Here is a 20277-nt window from a genome sequence, read left to right as displayed (position 1 = left end):
AATTAAAAAGTTATGTCGAACTAAAACAAGATATAGAAAATTAAATGAAAAAGAAGAAAAGTTTTACATTTTTGGGCATTAATGCTGAATGAATGATAACAGAGATGATCATAACCAAATATGTATAATTTCTCTATCGTAGAATTGGTTTGATTCAAGAGAATGAGGCCTCGATTCTCACCAACATGAGTATTTCTCCACTGGATTTAAGGTTCATGATTTTCCTTACTTTTATTTCACCATGTTTTGTCTTTTTTGATGGATTAGTTGTCAATAAATAAAAATACTGACCAATGGATGTCATACATAGAAGTTGTGCATACATAACTTTCCAGTCATTTTGTTTTGAGGTAGGCCCATCACAAAAATTCCATCTTACATTACAAAGGGAAACGTAACCTCTTTCTCTAATTTCTTCTGCCTCGTCTAATCCTAGTATACATGGCCTGTGCAATAAATGCGCGAACTGGTGCAATCTGGCGGCCATGACACAGACTACAGCCCCGTCCACTAGCGGTACTAGTTGCCTGAGACCCAATGAGCCATCTGTGCTTGGTGGATCGTCGAGCTGTGCATATGGTGCCAGTTATGTTAGTTTCTGTTGTCCTTTTTATTACTGTTATTCGAAAATGGAAATTGACGAAATCACAGAGCAATGAATCAACATCAAGTTTTTGGTAAAGTGCAGTAAAAGTTATCAAGAAATTACTGCAAATGTTTATGGTAATAATGCTCTGAAGAAATCATCCATTTTCAAGTGGATTTACTGTTTTAAGGATGGCCAACAAGATGGCCATGGATGATGCTAGGCAGGGATGACCTTCAATCACCTGTGTTGACGACAACATTGATAAAAAACACTGTTCAAGAACCTAACACCTATCGTATTTGATTAACACTATGTTTATCTTAGTTAACAATACCCATACTACTAATATACTAATACCACTCCCCAGAAAATAATACATTAATAAAACTCCACTATTCGTAATAGGCAAAGATAATGAGTTGCTTTAATTACTATTTAATTTATTTAGGTTAATATAATATATGGAGGACAAAAACTACATTTGTTGTTTAACAATTTTAATTCACTCATTCAGTAATAAATGTTATGATTAATTACAAGAGCATTCACCAACAGTTAACAATAGCTTCATCCACATTCACACAAACAATAATAACGAACAATATATGAAGAAACAAATATTGATTGAAGTTGAGCAAATTTCTTAACAGTGATTTCTTACCTCAACAGTCAGAGAGATGCACCATAAATGCAAAATTTCCAATACAATGCAAAGTATATTAAACCGGCAAGATTTCAAGTTGTCTACATTCAGGAGGAACTAAATCACATTAACATTATGAAAATATTACACCAAAAGTACGAAAACTAAACGACAGATTTTAGTTTCAAGAATAGAAAATGCATCTCCTTCTTTCACTGGACTAAAATAGAATAAAAATTTACAACTTACATTCCCAACATAATGACACTGTCCCTGTAAGCATTCAATTACCTCACCTGAGCTTTGACAAAAATTACAGCAAATAATGCTTAATAAAATATAATTAGCAAGTCATTAGAGGTGATATTTGATACTGTTATAAATCATAAAAAAAACTTCTTTCATTATGAAAACTTTGGCAAATGTATTTTACAAGATCAGTGTGAAACTTTCAGTTTCAACATTACGTTCAACAAAAGACAAGGTCACATATTGGAAACAATATCATTTACATAGTTATAAAATATTTTTTACTATCCTATCAAAATATTATTTTAGAGGCATCGTTTTCAAAGACAACCCTTCTTCAATTTATAGTCACAGCATAATAGTTTTGGGAATGTAATGAATATCCCTGGACACTTTAAAAAGGTCACTTATGTCAACAGAATCTTAGCTGCAATATATCACAGATCAATGTAACTTATGGTATTAAGGCAATCTTCCCCACAGCCATTTTCCTTCTGAATCACCAGAGTTAAATTTAAAATACACACTAACTTGCCTCTTTACCATTGCCCATAAGATGTGATCCCTCTGTACCCTTCCAATTCCCCCTAAGGGTAATCAAAATGAATATTAGAAGCAAAAATGCTCCAAGACCCAACATTCCAAAAAATATTCCTGTACCAGCAATTGGAACTATGAGGAGAACTTTTATTTCATCTGCAAGATCCTCAGTGACAGCAGCATTCTCAGAAAACCATAACATTGGCATAAACACATCAGGAACAGACTCGTACAGCCTAGAAAGATATATACTCTAAATAAAAAAACAATTATTTTGAACAAATTCAATTCAAACAGTGAAATTAAAACTTAATGATTTAATTAAATTTTGATGTAAATTGATTTGATTTGACTCAATTGATATCACATATAAAACCATTTTTCATATCACCTGGTATCAATGCTTAAGCATCATTGGCTTAAATTATTTTGAAATTAAAATATTTAATGAATTAATGGCTACAATTTGTATTCAAAGAGGGACACATTTGATTTTTACAAGGGGGATATTTTAGGGTCATACTTAAGTAAGACTCTAAATTGAGAACATAATTGAGTTCTCACTATAAGAAATCTGAGGATGTTTTATGTATTATTAGGTAATCTACCGGTTAAGGTAGGTTTTTGGATGGACATAATTACTAATTAAATAATTTGTGGCCCCTAGCAAAACACAACATCATACTCTACATCAGGTCCCTCTTCAGCTCTGAGTACTTTCTTCCTCCCTTCATCCCGTCCAACATCCCTATCCTGTTCCTTCCCTTTCCTCGTTTTCCTAACATTCTCCCCTCTATCACAGTCTTCAACAACCCACTGCCGGTCAATACCCCCTTCATCCACTTTTCCTGCCTCCATAGGATTTCTCCCAACAAACCCCTCTCTTCGCCCACCATACCAAGTACTTCCTCGTTTGTTTTCTTCTCTGTCCATTTCACCTTCTCAATTCTTCTCCGAACCCACATTTCAAAAGCCTCCAGTCTACGTCTATCCTCCTGCTTCAATGACCACGTTTCCGCACCGTACATAGCTACGCTCCATATCAAAGTTTTAACGAGTCTTTTCTTAACATCCTTACTCAACGTCCCAGTCGTCAACTCCCTCCTCCTAGTGAAAGCCTCTTTGCCTAGCGCAATTCTTCTCCTTACGTCCCTACTACTTTGATCGTGTTGGTCCAAAACACTACCGAGATACGTAAACTGTTCTACCGCCTCTAGTTTTTGCCCTTCTATTTTAATGTTAAGCTTAGCCTTTTTCTTTCTAGAAAATTGCATAACCTTTGTTTTATTAATATTGATTCTCATCCCATACCTGTCACACTGAATTTCCAATTCCCTAAGCAATGCTTAGAGCCCCTTGGCTGACTGAGAAACTAAAGCTTGGTCATCAGCAAACCTAACTGATTTTACGAATTCCCCGCCCACCTTCATTCCTACCTCCAGTTCTTCCCATGCCTCTTTAATCATTTCCTCTGCATACACGTTGAACAGCAACGGTGATAATGGGCAACCCTGCCTTACACCTCTTCCTAACACTGCCCAACCGAACTCTCCGTTCCCCACCCTCACCTGAGCAGTCTGAGACATGTACAGGTTGCGGATTAGCCTCCTTCCCCTCCAATCTATTCCTATTTTCCGCAATATACTCATTAGTTTTTCCCAATTCACTCTATCAAACGCTTTTTCGAAATCTACGAAACAGGCAAATACCTCCTGGTTGTGTTCTATATTCCTCTCGATTAATAATCTCATTACTGCAATGGCATCACGCATACCTCTCCCCTTCCTATACCCAAACTGATCATCCCCTGAGTAATCATTTGCCCTACTCTCCATCCTTTTCTTTATGATCCTGAGAACAACTTTAGCTGGGTGGGATATCAAACTAATTGTCCTATAGTCCTTGTCCTATTGTCCTTTTACCTATCAGCATTATGCACCTTACAATGATGGCGAAGTTACATTGCAACCTATGCCAAAATAAATCTTCATTAACAGTGGAACAATGCATTATTATTTGTTTGGCCTCAATCATGCTTGCCTTTTACAACATCACACCTGATTTGACACATGAGTAACTTTTCTCCAGTTGCACTGCTTCTCACAGAGCATTTCATCAGCTCTGTGGGCCGGCATCAGGAATGGGAAAGTTCATGTCAGCCTTCAGGCAGCTCATTCCAGTTCAACAGATGAAGTGAGGAAATAATTTGATGCAGAAATCATACTGATTTAATGATTGTCTATAAACTGGGCTTCACAAGAACTGGTGGGCACGAGTCTGGGAAATACTTCTTTTCATCACGCATACAAGAGACTTAAACAATTATATTTAACTTACGTGACACGTTCCTCTGGATGAAGATGCAGGTTCAACTGAAGTCTACCAGAAACACTCAGAGGGATACCCGTTCTCTGAAAGATCATAGTCAAAAGTTAACATTACCAATGCTGTCCACATAAAAATTTTTAGTTCATGAAAATAGTAGAAGATTTATTCTCAGTTAATGAAATACTGTTTTAATTATTTTATTTTCCAGGAATTGGAAAAATTTTAAATATTAAACAAAAAGAAATTAACAATTAAGAAAACACATTTTATGCCATTTATCACATATTATCTTAAAATAAATTACAGACCGCAATATGTAGGGTGCATATGGTATTCAGCGGATTTCATTGATCTGGACACTAGTTTCTAACTGAGTGTAAAGTCCTGATGCTAGCAAATTGTATATTTTAGTTTCTATTAACGATTCATGCAAGAATCACCTCTAATTCCCTCTCATCCATTAGTATGAACTGCCATGATATAATGTTCTTTGTACATAATACAACACCAACAAGATGAAATTAAAATGATATATCTATCATGGTGTCTAGCCCTAAATACTGCCAGCAGGATAATTACTTAGCCATACCACCTATCTTAGGGTGTCAGCAAATTTGCATTCCGAACTCCCAATCCCACAATGGTCGTTTCTCCGCAAACCAACACCTCCTTCCATTTAATTTCTTCGCGCTTGAGGTTGGCAAGTCACACTTCTCTGCAAACCAACACCTCCTTCCATTTAATTTCTTCACGCTTGAGGTTGACAAGTCACACTTGCATTCACACTCACAAATTATTATTTACTGATTTTGACAAAACTTTGTAAGAAAACAGCATTTCTCAGGAGCTAATGCTAACATTGTTGATGAAACCCATAATAAACACACCTTTGCACTATGCAGAAAAATATGAGAGAATTGCTAAGGCTTTACTATTTTAGTTTACTTTACTATAAGGCAAATGCTACTATTTTTACTCACTGCTGAAGGAATATCCCTATTCCAATATGCAGAGTAGAGTGGCAATTTGGAAATTGTTGTTGATTTTTTCCTAGTGGTAAAAATGTCGCTATTCGACTCAGTCCTTAGTAGTTCCAACAACTTCAATACTTTGCAGCACCCTTTCATTTTAGAATATGGCCCGACATGTTACAGGTTTAACTATACATTTGTGTCTCAAGTCGAAGGAGGACAAAGTTCTTCTGAATTAGTTCTTCTGCTGGCTCAAGCCCTCAGGGATTTTTCTACCACATAGCCATAATGGCACATAGCAGTAATCATTATAGAACAAGCTCTCACCGTGTGCCAATGCCAACTAAAAGAGTAAACATTTTTAATCTTCATTAAAGATGGGTAATTAGGACTTTGGTGGCCTACAGTGCAAATTTCCTTTTGAACAAATATCAGTGAAAGAGCAAACACGATCAATTATGTCTCTTCAACTATGATGATCCATCGTGAGAAAGGGATCACAACAAAGATTCAAGCTTCAGGCAGAACTTTTACCACCCACTGATGAGTAAAACAAATTGTTTACACTAATTGTTGGAGTTCCAACACTTCAGAAGCTCATTCCATAATAATTACTACTTCGTCACATTTCAGTTATATGTAAGAAATAAAGCACAGGGCTCGAGCCTCATTAAGGTTTTCAAAGGAACTTTGTCCTCTTTTAATACCAGACACATTTAGTGAAGCATGTAGGGACATATTTTTGAAAAAGGAAGAGTGTTGCGAAAACAATACTAAATATTGAAGTCGCAAACCATTTTAGTGAATAATTACATTTTTGAAACAAGGCAATGACAAATGCTGCATCGTAATAAATATCTCGCTGACACCGTATGAGCGGACATACAGAACAGGAGAATTTCGCAATAGAGCCAGTCCAGCGGTACTGCTATACTGGACCAACCCACAGGAGGGATGGAGTGAAGTCCATGTAACCCGCCTCATTCCAACATGTCAGTTTAATACACTAAGTCTCGGCGTCCGAAACGTACCAGATTATTAAGCTGATAAGAACATGAACTACACTTTGATCTTAACCAAACAGCCAAGAAGCGATACATACAATCACCGAATTGACGTACAAGAATTTACTGTGGTCCTCGCAACACATGACTTGCATCAGATGATGAAATAATTCCACCAGTATGAAGTACGGGTATTCATAAATGGGCTTTTTTAATTGAGAAACTGTTTGCTCCGTTTCAAGATTATTGAAATTGATAAATTCCCCAACCGCCGGACTTTATACAGCATTATCCTAAACTGGTCCTCTCCCATTGCACTGCAAATTACTAAAGATGTATTTCATGGAGTTCCAATCCGCGTATTTCCATCTTATTTTGTGGCAATCAAAGGAACTGCCAACTGCTTGCAAGCTGCCTTCTCTCGCTCCTTCTCTTTCGTGTCCCAAAAGTTGTAGCAGATTGACTGAAGGGGACACACATGAATGATGAAAACCACATACCTCTCTTTCAGAAAGATCAGCAGTGCGAATGAAGAATTGATTTTTATGGACAAAGTCAACAGATAAACACTTAATGGCCATCACTACATCATTTCATGGAAAGAGTAAGTGTCATATTCGTAATTCCATGGATTTTATTTCCGAAATTCCCGATTTTCATTGAAATCTTAAATTCCGTAAGAAATTATTTTTACCCCATTCTGAAAGTGGGCTTACTCGAAAACTGCAAATGCGGAATCACCTCCGAGTGTTGTTGACGCCCCTTTTGGCTGTGCCACTTGTGGCAGTTTGGAAAACCTTTTGTAAATTCTCCGCGCACACTTTCAATCCATTCAAAGGAAAACTTGTTTTTAAGTACAGGACATTTAATTTTTTCCATCAAGTTTTATCACTGTACATTAACTTGGTAGCTATAGTATTTTGGTCTCCAGTGAGATTAAAAAATCCCATAACAGGAAAATATCTCAAAAAGCATAAGACCGTGGAAGATGGGCGTACCAGGCCCATATTTTCTTCGGATATGTCATGCGCCTGCCTTCAGGGTAAAAGAAAAGTGAACTTTGGAATAAAGGAAAGAATTTATACTGGGTGTAAAGGCAAGGGAAAATTATTTACCCAGCATTGCCATAATTTCAATAAAATCAAGATGCACAAAAGGTTTTCTTATTGAATTCATGATTTTATTGACATACTGGAATTGCAAAAAATATCCATAGACTCACAAATGTGAGACCTACGCTCACCATGAAATGGCACTTAAAAGCGATAAAATCATTCAACTGTGGATGTCTATAAATATGCATTTTTCATGCAGATCGCTTCCATCCAACCTACAAAAACTTTCAGTACAGGTAAATAAAGGTGCTACAGAAGGAAGTTTGCAAACAGGTGGCAGTTCCTCCGTTTCCCATGAATTAAGATAGAGATTCACAGAGCGTACCTCCGTGAAATATATTTTTTGGGCCGGGCAAAACAAAGGGCATGGGGAGAGGACCCGTACATTTTAATATTTTGTAAATTCTTGCGGTAGGTTTATTGATGAATTCCAATAATTTTGGCACTGAGCATTCAGTTTATCATTGAAAACAGTTTGTTTGTACACACCCATACCTAACTCTTGCTGAATTCTTTCATTATCAGATGCAACGTGTATGTCGCGGGGCCCCATGTAATTTCTTTCGCGTACGCACAAATACTGCACACATCGCTTCTTGGCCTGATGGCTAAGATCAAAGTTAAGTACATGCTCTTATCAGCTTAATATCTGATATGTTTCAGACTCCAAAACTTTACAAATTAGACTGATATTTTTGGGCCGAGGATGGTTTCATGGAATTCACTCCATCCCTACCATGGGTTAGCCCAGCATAGCATTACAGTTGACCTGGTCCTATTAAAGAGTTCAAGTAATAGACCAGAGTGCACAATCACATTTCAACCATTTCACATTGCCTCTGCGATACCAAGCTCTTCGAGAAATGCAGCTCGTAGGTTTATTTATGTCAGTAGGATAATTACTTAGCCCTACCACCTATCTTACAGTGTCAGCAAAATCACATTCCGAACTACTACATAGGGTATTATGCGTTATACTTGACAAGCTGACAGCCGAAATTGCAAAAAAATGACCATATTTGAAGAAGAAGAAAGTGCTCTTCCATCAGGAAAATGCACCACCTCATACTTCACCGGTCGCCAAGGCTACAATTCATCAATTGCACTTCAAATTGGTGGACTACTTACCATATTCACTAAATCTAGCCTCCAGTGACTTTTTCCTATTTTCTAACCGAAAAGTTTCCCTTGGAGGACAGAGATTTTTATTGAACAAAGATGTTATCGCATATGTAAATGCCAATTTGGTAGAAAAAGCCAGTGATATTTAGAAGGTTTAAAAAAGTACGAGTGGCACTGGTTAAGGTGCACTGACTTAAAAAGAGACAATCTTGACAAATTTTTTTCAGGATACAATGTCTTGTTTATGTTATGTCGGAAAATGTTTAGACTGTACTTCTATCACAACAACTGAATAACATAACATAGCACAAAGGTGCATACTTACTGGCTCTAATGTAATCTGGAACTCATGTTTGTCTTTATCAGGCTTCATTCCCACTACTTGCTGGGCATAGTATGGATCAGCTAAATAGAAGTTTGGAAAAGACATGTATGCAGGTGCTCCAAATTTGCAAGCTGACACATCAAATACACCACTTGGATAAGTTGTTCCTCTTGTGAAGCATTTATTATCTGGATACTCTGTGCCATTTCCCACCACTTCTCTGTGACCAGTGAACTTCCGACCAGTCACTCCGTAAACTGAACTATCTTCCTGATAATCCAAACTTATGGACCTAAAAAAACACAAAACTTAATATTACTTGACCTGGCAGCATAAAAAATTCTGACGATCTGAATTGTTTTTTGCAAGAGCTGATTTCTGTTTCTGTATTTGTTATTAAAAGTAGTCACATTGAATTATGACTTTTTTCTTCATTTTAGTCATATTACAATGCACATTGACATGAAACAAATATTTCAAAACTATTTAAAAGGTTAGTAAATGCTTCAATAATTCTGAAATTACAGTTTATCGGTTAGCAATCGCCTAATAGCTTCCTTGGTAATTAAGGCTACAAATAATTAAAAATCTTTCGGCATAAACAATTTTAAACAAATTACCTATGTATTCTTCTATCTAAGAATGAAGTCCAATTGATTAGGATGAGTGCAGACATTATTTGACAGTACTGAAGTTTTAAGGTTTACATCAACAGTAAGTTTATAATAATTCATTCATAACAAACTTTTGGTGCATCTAGACAGAAAAATATTAATACTATATGGGCAACAAACATCTATGGAAAAGTGCAGAAAATATTGTGCAAATTGAGCAAAAGAATATAACAAGAAACATTTTTCATAAAATCATTAGTATTATTTACCTGCAAAGATCAGAAACAAACATTGTGATTGCTTCTCCATTCTCATTGGGAGGCCAGAGTTCACCAGCAGTACCATTGACATCAGCACAATGTCCATCATAGTAGGGAACCTTGGTATAGTAATTCCAAGAATGCATTTTTCCCAAATGCGCAATAGATCCTGTCCCAGTGAGCATGTTAAAAACACCATCATATGACCATGAGTTGTTTCTCTGAAATTAATGAGTGAGGACATAAATAGGTAAATGAGAATGCCTCGGCTGGTAGTTTCCACATGATACATATAAATAATTGTAATTGCATTGCAATGGCATTGCCTGCCAACCCAGAGATTGCAGGTTCAATTCCCACCTAGATAGGTTTCCTCCACCTATGGCTTGTTTATTTGAAATTGTGTCTATGGTTATATATATATATATATATATAGTATTATATATATATATATATATATAGTATTATATATATATATATATATATATATATATATATATATATATATAGTATTATATATATATATATATATATATATATAGTATTATATATATATATATATATATATATATAGTATTATATATATATATATATATATATATATATATATATATATATATATATATATATATATATATATATATATATATATATATATATATATAATTGTTAAATGTTCGATGAAAATTCCAAAAGTGCCATTTTCAGCTTAATGCTAAATAAATTTGAAAAATTATTTAATAAAATTAAGCAGCACAAAAAATTTTAGTTCAGTTAAGTGACTTAATTGAGACACCAATTCTTCCACAGTAAATTAAGACTGTCAAAGTATCCTAAAAAATTTTATGAAAAGCGTATTTATATGCCCAATATCTACCTGTCTCAACCATTGCTCAGGTACAAAAAATTTGTTCAAGAGGGAAATAAGCTTGGGATTGAAAAAAAATATTTGTATAATTCATCGCAGTATTCATTTTAAATGTTCATTTGATTTTAATCACCAACAGCTAACAAAACCATGACTAGTTTCACGCAGCTATTCACCTAATTCTTCCTTTGGCTAAGCTCTTTGTCTCTCCATATTTCTTCATTGTGTCGACTGTCACTCTTTGTTCCCTGCTTCTTATAATGAGCTTCTCAGTTATTCTCCATGCTCTGTTTCCTTTCAACAACTACCTTCATTAAGCAATCTGGGCTCAAAATGAATTCTATAATTATGATTCTACCCTAATTATTTGTACCATTCTTTGTAACACAAGTTTTCTATTACTTTTAATCATTTATTTTCTGAATCACTTATTTTCTGAATCATTTATAATTACACATGCTCCACTGTCACAGAAACACATCCTCCAGTTAATATAAGTTTCAAGGAAGTGTTTCTTTATTTTTGGGCCAATACCAGGGTAGGCTGAAAACTAATGTACTTGCTTGTAGAACACAAACAAAATGACCTTCAGAAGCACTCCTGGTGGCATGTGGAAGTAACATTCGCCCTCAACACACACATGCAAGTTTGAGGTTGTTTCATTCATTCAGTGAATTTTGAGAAGCGGAAGAATGGAGATGTGTCCTAGTGCTATGTCAATGCAAGTTAAACAGTGTGCTGTGGTCAAATTTTCAACTGCTGAAAAAGTGACTCCTACTGAGATTTATTGTCATTTAAAGGCTGTTTATGATGATGATGCTGTTGATAGGTCTACTGTAAATGGATGGGTTGTAAAATTTCATGGCTGCGTGCCTGGAAAAGCCATAATTGTTGATAAAACTTTATTTTACTGCGTTTTGAGATGCTCACCAAGTTTATGTGACCGATTTTCCAGAACGAGGGGCAACGGTAAACTCTCCTCAGTATATATAAACAGACTCTAAAATACCTCCAATGTCAAGTTTGTCGCGTTAAAGGCAGCCTGGCGCCCATAATCTTACAACATGACAACACTCATCCACACACCTCGCGCACAACTGGGGAGGCTCTGCGAAACCTGAAATTTGAACCAACTCCACACCCTCCTTATTCCCCTGATCTTGCACCTCGTCATTTTTCTTTTTTTTGTCAACTCAAGAGACGCCTCTAGGGTTATCATTACACCTCAGATGATGAGGTGAGGGGAGCTGTCAAGTCCTGGATTTGAGATAAGTCGGAAGAGATTTTCAGTGACGGAATGAAAAATGTTGTTACACATTGGGAGAAATGCATTAGCCTTAATGGTGACTATTCGACAAATAAATATATAATTTTGAAACTTCAGAATTGTACTATATGTACTTTTTGTCCGATCTTGCTATTTGTTTGTGGTCTATAAGCATATGTGCATTAGTTTTCAGCCTATTCTCATACTTCTAAATACTAGGGCTTCAATTTGTCAATGCTATTCCATAATGTGCTTCTTGCTTTTTCTATGGTCCTGCAAATAATAAATTCTTCAAATTATAGATTTTAGAACCCAGTTTTATAACCGAGCTCTCTTCTCCTCTGCCAAAGAAAATTATCTTAATTTTTTTATTAGTCAGATTTCTTAGAAGCCATGGAAAAATGCTAAACCTGAGAAAATGTGAGAACTGGATAATTTACCGATAACTGATTTTGGATGACCTAAAGGAGAATACTTCTGGACAGAAAATAACATGGTTTTTCACACTAGATTTAAAAATGGAAAAGCAGTTGCAGCAATGAAATCAACTGCTTTAGTCTTTATTTTGTGGCATATTTTAGGTGCGATAATAGCACTGAGAGGACCATTATTCCACTTTCTCTATATTAGATGACGATGAGAACGTGGAATAACTCTGAGAGATATTTGAAGTAAATTAATAACGTCCATGAAAAAGGAAATGTGAATCTTAAAGAGATTTCATGCAGTTATTTGGGAGGTTAGCATGAAATATATACACATTCAGTAAATAAGGATTTCTGTTAGGTAAATTAGGACAAGTAAAATGAAATATGAAAGAATGCCGAAATTCTGGATTAAATACTTTTTGCCTACACAAGTTATTGGAAATGACTAAATAATAATATAAATATGAAACAGCTCGGAGGCATTCAAATAAAAAATAAAAGTTATGAAATTATTTCCCATTCTTGATCAAAAAAAAGTTATTTTTAAGAGCACAAAAACTTGATTGAAGGGGATGATAAGCAGAAGAGTTTAAAAACATTAAGCCTAAGTGACCAAGTAAATATGGCACAATGACTAGCATGTCATGATGTGCCAGGCTTAGATGATTGAATCCAACTACCTGGGTCTTCTGCAAGGGTGATGATTGACATTGATAACAAAATCTGGCTGGTAAGTCATGAATTATATCAATTACAATTCTTGAGCATTTGTGATTGACATAATGAAATCCATTTCAGCACATCTCCAAGACATTATGATTGCTGTGATAGACAATACATCATGAATGAACAAATTTAAAAAAGAGTCAGATATCCTGATGAGACTAATCCTACCATAGTTGAGCTACCTTGTTCATTCACTCTCACTGGTCACTTGAGAACAAACTTTATAATGAATGGCAGTAATTTCAAGTGGCCAGTTAAAATTGTGCAGTAACTTCCAAGACTGACCCCCAATACTGCACCAACACAATGATTTCATTATTCCTAATAGGCAATATGTCAACTTGATAATGATTTCGTCGGCAAGCAGACAGTTGACAGACCTGGGCATCCATTACCATCAAATGCATTCTTGTCCCATTTACCATTCAACTTATTATTATGTTTGGTTGAGAAGAAAACCCATAAAGTCATCTTTTCTGAGTTAAGAAATTGAGACAAGCTGGAGCAAAAAATTAAAAAGGCACCGTAAATATGACTTCAATGATGCGAAGAATGCATCCAGAAAGCTATTTGACACTGAAATAATCCACCAAATCTTATGAGTTTCATGCACCTAACACCCATTCAGGAACTCGTCAATTACCTATATTAAATTAAATACAGGAATTCAATGACTACATTAAGTAAGCATGCATGATATTATTTATCATAAAGATAGATCAATAAATAAAAAGTATGAGCCTTACCATGTAAAACCATCCAAATTTATCAAATGGAATATTGAAATGTAAATGCAATCCATGTTCCAACTTTAGGAGCCACTCAATAATTTTATCATTATAGCCATCAAATAAAAGCTCCCTTACAGTCTTTGTAATGAACACCGAACCCTCTTTCTTTAAGAAAATGTTCAAAAGAGAAACCAAACTTCCAGGAAATTGTTTAGCCATAGATGAAACAACCTGAAAGAGTTAGGAATCATTATTACACCCACAGTTCACAAAATATTAAGATATTTACAATTGAGCAAAAACCAAAAGGAAACAACACAATTCACAATATTCATGATTACCTACTTAATGAACTTTTTCACCAATAAACTAAATAAGTGATCAAATATGAATAGATTTAACAAAAATTTCTGTAGTTTCAATTCATAACACAAATTTAATAGATTTAGTCTCAAGATGTCCCAATGCTATATACGTAGAGAATTCATTATTGTCGCCTGCATAGTCTGGAGTGCACAAACATTAATGATATCCAATTGGTAGAATCTGATTTAAGTTCTAAAAATGTGTTCCATGGAGAATATATGTAAACTTCACCATGAGATTGTGCAGAATTTTCTATTCAGAAACTGTACTTCAGAAACATTTTCATTTACCTTTTAAACTGTGTTATGTCTCTTATGCCTGCGTATTTCTGTGGTAATTTCTTAAGTAGGTTTAATACCACTGCCTTGGTCCTAGGCTTTGGTTTGATTGTATTTGACATGCAGGTTTGACTGGGTTCAGGCATGTCGACTGTGGTAGTGAAGATTTGCATGGAAGTCTGACAGATATTGTTTCATGTATGTTACTGTCAATTATGGGGATATGATAATTTAATGAAGTCATTATTGAAGGAAACAAGAAGAATTACAGGGGAATCCAAAGGGAGAATTTATGAGAATTAGGCAATGGCAGAAGTCACTTAAGAGAATCAGAAACTTTTATGTGCCACCTTTGGGACAGTGGTTGAAAATAAATCATGAGAAGTGGTAAGAGATGGGACTAGAAGATCTATAAGGTCCTAAAAGATTTTATCTTGGTGTCCTCTTTTTGTAGTTTCTGATTAAGAATCCTTGATGCTAAGTAGGTATCTTAAAGTATATTAACATGCATTAGTGATTTTTTATAAAATATTTAACAATAAACTCAACTAGGATTATCCTACTTACCAGGGACATAGTATTTAAATTGGTGACTTTATCATCAAGAGATCCATTAGATTTTTCTGGCAAGTAGTGATACCTTCTGATCTGATTGAATGTAATGGTTTGGTTTACATTCCATGTTATGTTCACTTTCGTATGTTTCTCACTGAAATTAAACTGTCATTAAATGGAAGTAAATAACTTATGTATTCACTAATAATACTTTGAGATATGTGTGTTACTGCAAGTGGTAGCTTTCCTCAGAATTTTGTAGAATTAATACAGATATACAAAACTTAAAAGTAAGTTAGACTGCAATCTGTTGATTTCCCTTTAAAGGAACACCATGACAGAAAGTGTACAAAAAAGAATTATGTACCTTGGTCCACAGTAATATGAAACTTCAATGCCATGGAAATCATCATTTAATTTAAGTTGGAACCCACATTCTAAGGCCAATTTCTAGTCAGGTGTCCACTAAAATCAATTAATTACATACATCACATAGCCATTCCTTAACTCCTGCCGAGGTTTATTTCTAGGGGACCCTATATGCTAATAAGAGACTCAATAATATGATTGAATATACCCAAAGAATAATTTATTACAACAAAATGCGCCCACAACCATTGGATACATCAAATTTGGAAAAATAAATTTCAATAGGTAAGGTTCAGTTGCTCTTCATATTAGTTAGATGTAATTAGAAATACAAGAATTTATTAAAACTACTTACATCAATATGCTCTCATGCCTTCTAGCCAATTACAACTACAGCAAAATAGATCTCTGAAGTCCCAAAAAGAGGCAAGATCCATCCATACGGTACAGATTCAATATTTTAACTAAATATTGAAATATACCACCACTACATACCCTGATATTAAAAACATGGAGTTGATGCCAAATACTGTGACAAGCAAGTCAGAGAAGAATACTGTTTTTCAATTGGTACCCCTACCAGACTAGTCCATATACATTGAAGCTTTGGTGTAATTTAATCAAACAGAACCAATAGGAAGTGAATGACAACAAATTTTGAAGAGAAAATACATCAGGGAATATTATACTGATGGGCAGTACGTAAGGGAGTATAAAAGTAACCTAGAGAATGTCTTTTTAGTCCCAGTAAACAAAAGACCACCAGGTGCCCTCATTTTAAAAGTAAAAAATTATACACATAATACAAAGAAAGATTGAAACAACCAATTATTGAAAGGGTCTTGCAGATTGAAAGCTTTCACTCACTTAGGGGTAAATTATAGTATAATGTGCAATAAATAGAAAAGTATGCATGCACTAACACTATTAAAAGGAACTAACAACATGCAAAAGCATATGTCCCAGATAACAAAAGTGGTCAAAACTTCATGAATTACTCAGCTGAGTAAACATTTTAAAAACTAAAAAAACGAATAAAATGTTTTATAAGATAATACACAGTATGAAGTTGGATTGAGGTTTAAAATATTTAAATTTACTGATTTGAATATAACAACAAATAACATCACACCCATCACAGCTTATGTTAACAATGTTATCTCGCAGATAATGCAGTCATTTTGCTACTGTGAAACTTACACCACCATTCTGGGGACGAGGGCTATCATTAAATCTAAGCCATCCACATAATAGGGGATGGAATACTATCCCAATAATTTTTCGGTTCAAATAATCTTTCTGACAACTTATTTATCAACACATTAATATAACTCAGCACTATCAATGGAACTCATTATGCTCACAAATATTTCTGCAGTGTTCAGGACAGAACAGCTGGGAATGTACAAGTGTATGCAACTGCAGCCCGCTAATTAACATCAGGCACTCATGAATTCTTCATATGTGACCCTTGCAATAAGAAAAATGAGGACTTCTACTGGATATTACATTCAACTAAGTAGGTCATACGACCACCAGTTAAACTAAAACCCACAAAAAAACAAGACTTTCAAAATATATTCCGTCAAAGTCATAAAATAAAAGGTGAAGCAAATAAGCATATTAGTTTCAGGCAAGATAACATGAAATTGAAGTTGACACAGTTTAAAATAATAGCACTACATAATATTAAGTATTTAAATCTACCACTATATATCACAGTGTCATACAAAACCTCAGCTAACTAATTCAATCGCTTGGCATCCTGGCTTTCCCTTCACTTTCTATCCTGAAACAAGAGGTGTATCTGACTTATCTGCGCCTATTCCCTTCCATTGACGCGGGATTTATGGCTCGCAAATACATCTTAACAGTTCAAAATCATGGAATTTATTCGTATAATGAATTACCTTAAAAATATACAGTGAAATGTGCGTTTTCATAACTCTCGTTCTTCTGTTACAGCGTTATTTCCAACATGAATTGACGCATTTGCAAATGAAAGAAAACATGTAAACCACTCATGCCCTGAAGACGATGGACGACTCGGCCATCGAAACGTCGGCAACCCTACGAACGTGGACCCGGTGGGAGACCCGAATAATCTTGGATAACATGTAAACCATTAAATATTAATAACAAATAATAAGATGCCCCACTATTGCTTTCCTTCGCCATGGCACCCACCTAAAGGATAAAATCAATTTGCTAGGTTAAAACTTCGAAACACGTTAATAAACTCTTTGCAATGATGCTATCCAGTTCCCAGTGGGCTCTTCAAAGAATTCTATCTGCCCCCAAGGTCCAAATTGGATATATAAATTGATTTTACGTACTTTTCTACATTTATTCCATTGTCTATACCTGGGCATGCTTTTTTAGTCTGCAACGTTTATTTTCCTTAACTTGGCTTAATCTTTTTGCTTCGATCAAAAAGGCGAATAAAATGTTCTTCTTACAATCATATCGGTCGAAGGGCATACAGAGTCCCACCTTATTCTGGAGTCCTAAGTTTAGTTTTAGATTGGTATGACGAAGTGCCTCCCAATCTATCATTAGAATTAGAACAGAGGTTTTAGGAGCGACCCCAAAAACGTAATCTATTTCGTACCATTAAATTAATCAGCGTTATTATAGCCACAATCATTAATGACATCACATTGGAACAAGTAGGGAGCATAATTATACGCGCAATATATGTTCTAAAATGTAACAATTATGGAGAACTTTAGATAAGTGACACATATAAAAAACTGCACTTGCCTAAAAACATAGGGACCCATTTCCATTAAAATAGGCTTGGCCTTATTTTTCACCACATCGTCAGGATTTATCACACTGAACATATAAAATTCAATATACATTGGAATGGGTGTCTCTTTCCACAGCGTGAAGCTCTTTGAGTCATTCTTCAATTCTAGTTGCTGAAAAAGGTAATTTTCAATTGATCAAGAATTAATCCCTTTATCCCCGAACGTATAGAATTGCAAGCATTTTAAACTTACGTATACAATTCGGTATGCAACTCAAGATTAGCAATTTACTTACACTTTTCAGAATATTATCGAATACTGTATTCCAAATTCCACCCATAACTGCTCCAACCACAATTAAGGAAATTGCCACACCTAACAGTGCTCTCTTAGCTGTGGACTGCATGACTGCCAATGGTGACCACTTTCACTAAAATATAAAAGCATGAAGAATAAATATTTTTCCATGGGTTTCAAAAACGAGTGCCAAAAATATGTTTAAATGTACAACACAACTAATTCCACGAGAAAACATTTCACCAATTTTCAGTTGAACACATATTTAAACATTTACATCGAAGAGAACAGAAAAACTACCAGAATGTAAATTTTCAGAAATTATTTTTGAAAGAATTCCATCACCACCGCCGAATGACATTCTATGTCAACTAATGTAAATACATTTAAGAAATACGTCAACATTCTAGGCTTGAAAAGCAAGACGCCTTTCGCCACTGTTCAGACTAAACAAACGACTAACAAAATGCATCCCACAGAACAAAAAGGAAAAATGATCCACCTCGGGCAGACAATCTCACTTGCAACAGACGGTCTTACGTGTTCTTCCAAAGAAGAAGCTTAATCTAAACGCAACTTTGCAAAAAAAATCAGAATTGGAAAATAAACTCCAATCTTTTTCACTGGGAAACGAGATCATTTTTGCGGTGAAAAACAGAAAATTTCTTTGGTATTATTATCTGCATCTCAGAATTCTCTGAATTCCGACTCATTGTCATCCGCGGGGTAGCTGATAAGAATGATAGGCAGCTGAAGCTCAAGATACCCTTTGAACCCTTAGCGAAACAAAATGTAGTTTCTAGGAGGATTTTCATAAATATAAGAATGTTATTTTTGGCGTGCACGGGTCAAGTATCAAGTTTAAAAATATTGAGTTCGTCAAATGAATGCTGTCATATAAACCACTAAACGTCTAAACGAAAGAGGCAGTATAAGTGACATAAAAACGACACTTATTTCCGTAAGGATATTTAAATAAAAACGCTATCCAAACATCCTTCTAGGAAAGATTTTGGAGATAATTTTCCTGCCTGAAATGGAAAGCCACGGTACGTAAGCTGCAAAGAAAATCGGAGAATTATAGCACCACAGAAATGTTGTAGGTGCTTTAAGTGGACTTTACTTCTTAAACAACCGTACCTTCGAAAGGAGATTCCGAACGATGACTGCGTCGGATGGTTGGATATGAATTAGAAAGTAGGCGCACTTCATTCCACTTTCACACAAATTCTTTCTCAAGAGATAACTACTAAACTTAACGTTACCTTGCTATAGGTTGGAAATAAATTCAAATTAAAGAGATTACTGGGCATGTCGAACTACCATTTCGAATGACTCTTTCCATCAGAACTTAATACGAACATACACATTTTTCTCGTATTTTTATAATTCAAAAGTCTTTTCATAACAATGAAAATATGCCATACAAAAAAAGTATCTTTGATAACAGCTCTGCTAGTTGAAATCAGGACAAACACAGTAATCAAAACCGTTTTCTAATTTTGCTCTACAGAAGTGCACACCCCTCAGCTTCGCTCCAAACTTGTTTTCCCACTGGTTTCTCAACAAGATTATCTGCTCCCCATTCCCATCCACGTGATGCCAGGAATTGCGCGCGAAAAACTAACGCATTCATATTGGATAGGGTCAGTGTTATGAAAGATTTGTATCGATCCATTGCAAGACAATGGAGTTATTTCAGGAACGTGCCGCTGATTTTAAAGATATCGGCTTTGTCGGTCAGTGTATGGAGATATGAATTGAGCAATTTTATCATCACATTCCAAAAACTTATTTGATTACGTAGAACCCATTGACCGAATGAACTTCATTTTAACCGATTTAAATAATTATTACTGGCATCGGTATTTTATCAGCC

The 20277-nt window shown here is 35.1% G+C and overlaps 1 protein-coding gene and 2 non-coding genes across 3 annotated transcripts; 1 reads left to right on the top strand and 2 right to left on the bottom strand.

Annotated features, from left to right (window-relative positions):
• Window positions 1-1062: 1062 nt before the first annotated feature.
• On the bottom strand, window positions 1063-19924 carry LOC139700303 (protein croquemort-like). The gene is made up of 10 exons (XM_071598943.1): window positions 19539-19924; window positions 18397-18531; window positions 18108-18272; window positions 15347-15429; window positions 14992-15133; window positions 13796-14011; window positions 9770-9981; window positions 8887-9178; window positions 4359-4432; window positions 1063-2257 (listed from the first exon to the last, which is right to left on the bottom strand). Exons 2-10 carry the CDS (start codon window positions 18505-18507, stop codon window positions 2008-2010), a joined length of 1545 nt encoding a protein of 514 aa, XP_071455044.1. The 5' UTR covers window positions 18508-18531; window positions 19539-19924; the 3' UTR covers window positions 1063-2007.
• LOC139700380 (U2 spliceosomal RNA) lies at window positions 6222-6416 on the bottom strand. Its single transcript, XR_011703678.1, has one exon. It is a non-coding gene; the product is annotated as a U2 spliceosomal RNA (small nuclear RNA).
• Window positions 8028-8222, top strand: LOC139700379 (U2 spliceosomal RNA). The gene has a single exon (XR_011703677.1). It is a non-coding gene; the product is annotated as a U2 spliceosomal RNA (small nuclear RNA).
• Window positions 19925-20277: the final 353 nt, after the last annotated feature.

This window comes from Hetaerina americana, unplaced genomic scaffold, assembly GCF_022747635.1.
Source record: "Hetaerina americana unplaced genomic scaffold, ioHetAmer1.1.p SCAF_10, whole genome shotgun sequence".
In the NCBI taxonomy this organism is placed as follows: domain Eukaryota; kingdom Metazoa; phylum Arthropoda; class Insecta; order Odonata; family Calopterygidae; genus Hetaerina; species Hetaerina americana.
Note: the sequence above shows the minus strand (reverse complement) of the source record. Positions and strands in the feature narration are given on the sequence as shown.